The 1,762-nt window shown below is 38.9% G+C and overlaps 1 protein-coding gene across 1 annotated transcript in view; it reads right to left on the bottom strand.

The window, feature by feature from the left end:
• LOC103810084 (splicing regulatory glutamine/lysine-rich protein 1-like) overlaps window positions 1-1,762 on the bottom strand; it is a 24,982-nt gene that overhangs the window by 701 nt on the left and 22,519 nt on the right. The window contains 2 exon segments of the mRNA XM_009082969.1: window positions 483-618; window positions 1,208-1,303. Of these exon segments, the coding sequence (XP_009081217.1) occupies window positions 483-618; window positions 1,208-1,303 (232 nt within the window).

The following is a 1,762-nucleotide window of genomic DNA, read 5'->3' as shown; positions in this document are numbered from 1 at the left end:
AAAAATCCCATTCCACTCCTTCCTAGCTCTTCAACTTTACTCCTGCAGAATCCAATATACAGATCATGACCAAAGCAGCGAGGGAGGGAGAGGCTGCACTGCACAGTGAAGATTTATTTAAGTAAGGTTTTCAGCTCTGCAGTGCAGCAGCCCTTGAATATTGCTGCCTAGTTACACAGCCTGCCTGCTGGTACAGATATGCAGACAGACAAGCCCTAGCACATGGCACACAATAGGCAAGAGCAGCAACACAAAGTGTCTGTAATCTCAAAAGCTCCTCCAAGTCCAGCAAAGTTCAAACATGGAGTCTTACCAAACTGTCCCACTAACCACAACTAGCAAAAGCTAAATGCAAATGGTAATAATTTGCTTAAGCAAAAAAGAAGGAAGGAGGCAAAGAAAGAAAAAGCAGGGAGGAAATTTCAGTAATGGCTTCACTGCCACCACTTCACTCTGCTGACCACTTGGTCACACAAGCTTACCTTCAAAGCAGTGGCGCTTTTGTCAGATTTCTCTTTTCCCTCTTTCTCTTTACTACTTTTCTTCTTGGAGGTGGAGTGTTCTCTTTCTCGTCTTTCATTATTTGTATCTCTTTCTCTTTTTTTCTCTTTCTTGTTTCTGTCTCAGAAAATGGTTAGTCAAATTAGTATTTGATCCAACTGCAAAACTTCAGACCATCTGAGTGCTAACTAAACTCTCAGCTGTGGCTTTTCAAAGTAACCCCAAAATATAAGCAAAAAAACTTCAAAACCTTCAGAAAGACAAGGGGATTTTTCTGACTGAAGAGAGCTTAAGAGTGCACATGGTCAGCACACACTGTATTTGCAAAGATAAAAGCAAATTAAAATGTATCAGATGAAGGGTTTTTACTGATTTGATGCAAATTTGCATTGCTGATTGCTTTGAGAGACTCTCTCTGAAAGCATTCCAAAGCTCAAATCTGTCAAGGTTTTGGTTTGGTTTTAAATTAGAACTGAATCATACTGACCAGCTGAAATCATCTGAGACCTGGTGCTGGAAGATATGGTTTAGGGGTTACAGCAGAGTGATATGTTAATGGTTGGACTTGCTGATCTTAAAGGCCTGTTCCAACCTTGATGATTCTATGCCTTTTGAGATAACTAGTGTAAAGGCAGTAAAAAATGAAAATACTGTACATCCTTCCTTCTTCACTGGTCATTGACTTTTATGTTTACATCAAACTGACCTTCTTGGAGAAGGAGTTCGTGAAGACTTTCTCTTTGCTGTTTTTGATGTTTTAGGAGACCTAGAGGGACTTCTGCTCTTCCTTTTACGCCTTTCTCTGCAGGATCAAGAAGTTCAAGACCATCAAAGAACAAAAATTAAAAAAAACTCAGGAAACAGACAAAAAGAGAAAGTCCTTAAAATGATCTAACAGAACCATGGTCTAAGTATCCCTGAATTTAACATTATATATCACCAAAAATATACTTCCTGTGCAGAGGAAAAAAGAAATTCCTATGCATCAGTTTGGTGGGAGAGGCAAGGCTGAAGCAGGACAAAAAAAGGTTGTGCCCTTTCAAATTTCTCTTTTAATCCTCACGTGCTTGTACTTACAGCTGATAACAATGGAAACACATTGAATTAACTAATCCTGTATTAATTAAGGTTTTTTTCAGCCAGGAAAATAATTCAATTGCATGAAGAGCCATATTAAGACAAAAGGCATAACTTGAGCATTACGAACCTCATTCCAACCTGAAGATCACTGCACTTCAGTTTAACCTCACTGGCATTTAAA

The sequence above is a fragment of the Acanthisitta chloris genome, unplaced genomic scaffold (genome assembly GCF_000695815.1).
Source record: "Acanthisitta chloris isolate BGI_N310 unplaced genomic scaffold, ASM69581v1 scaffold12899, whole genome shotgun sequence".
Lineage (NCBI taxonomy): Eukaryota > Metazoa > Chordata > Aves > Passeriformes > Acanthisittidae > Acanthisitta > Acanthisitta chloris.
This window is presented reverse-complemented; position numbering and strand designations above follow the sequence as displayed.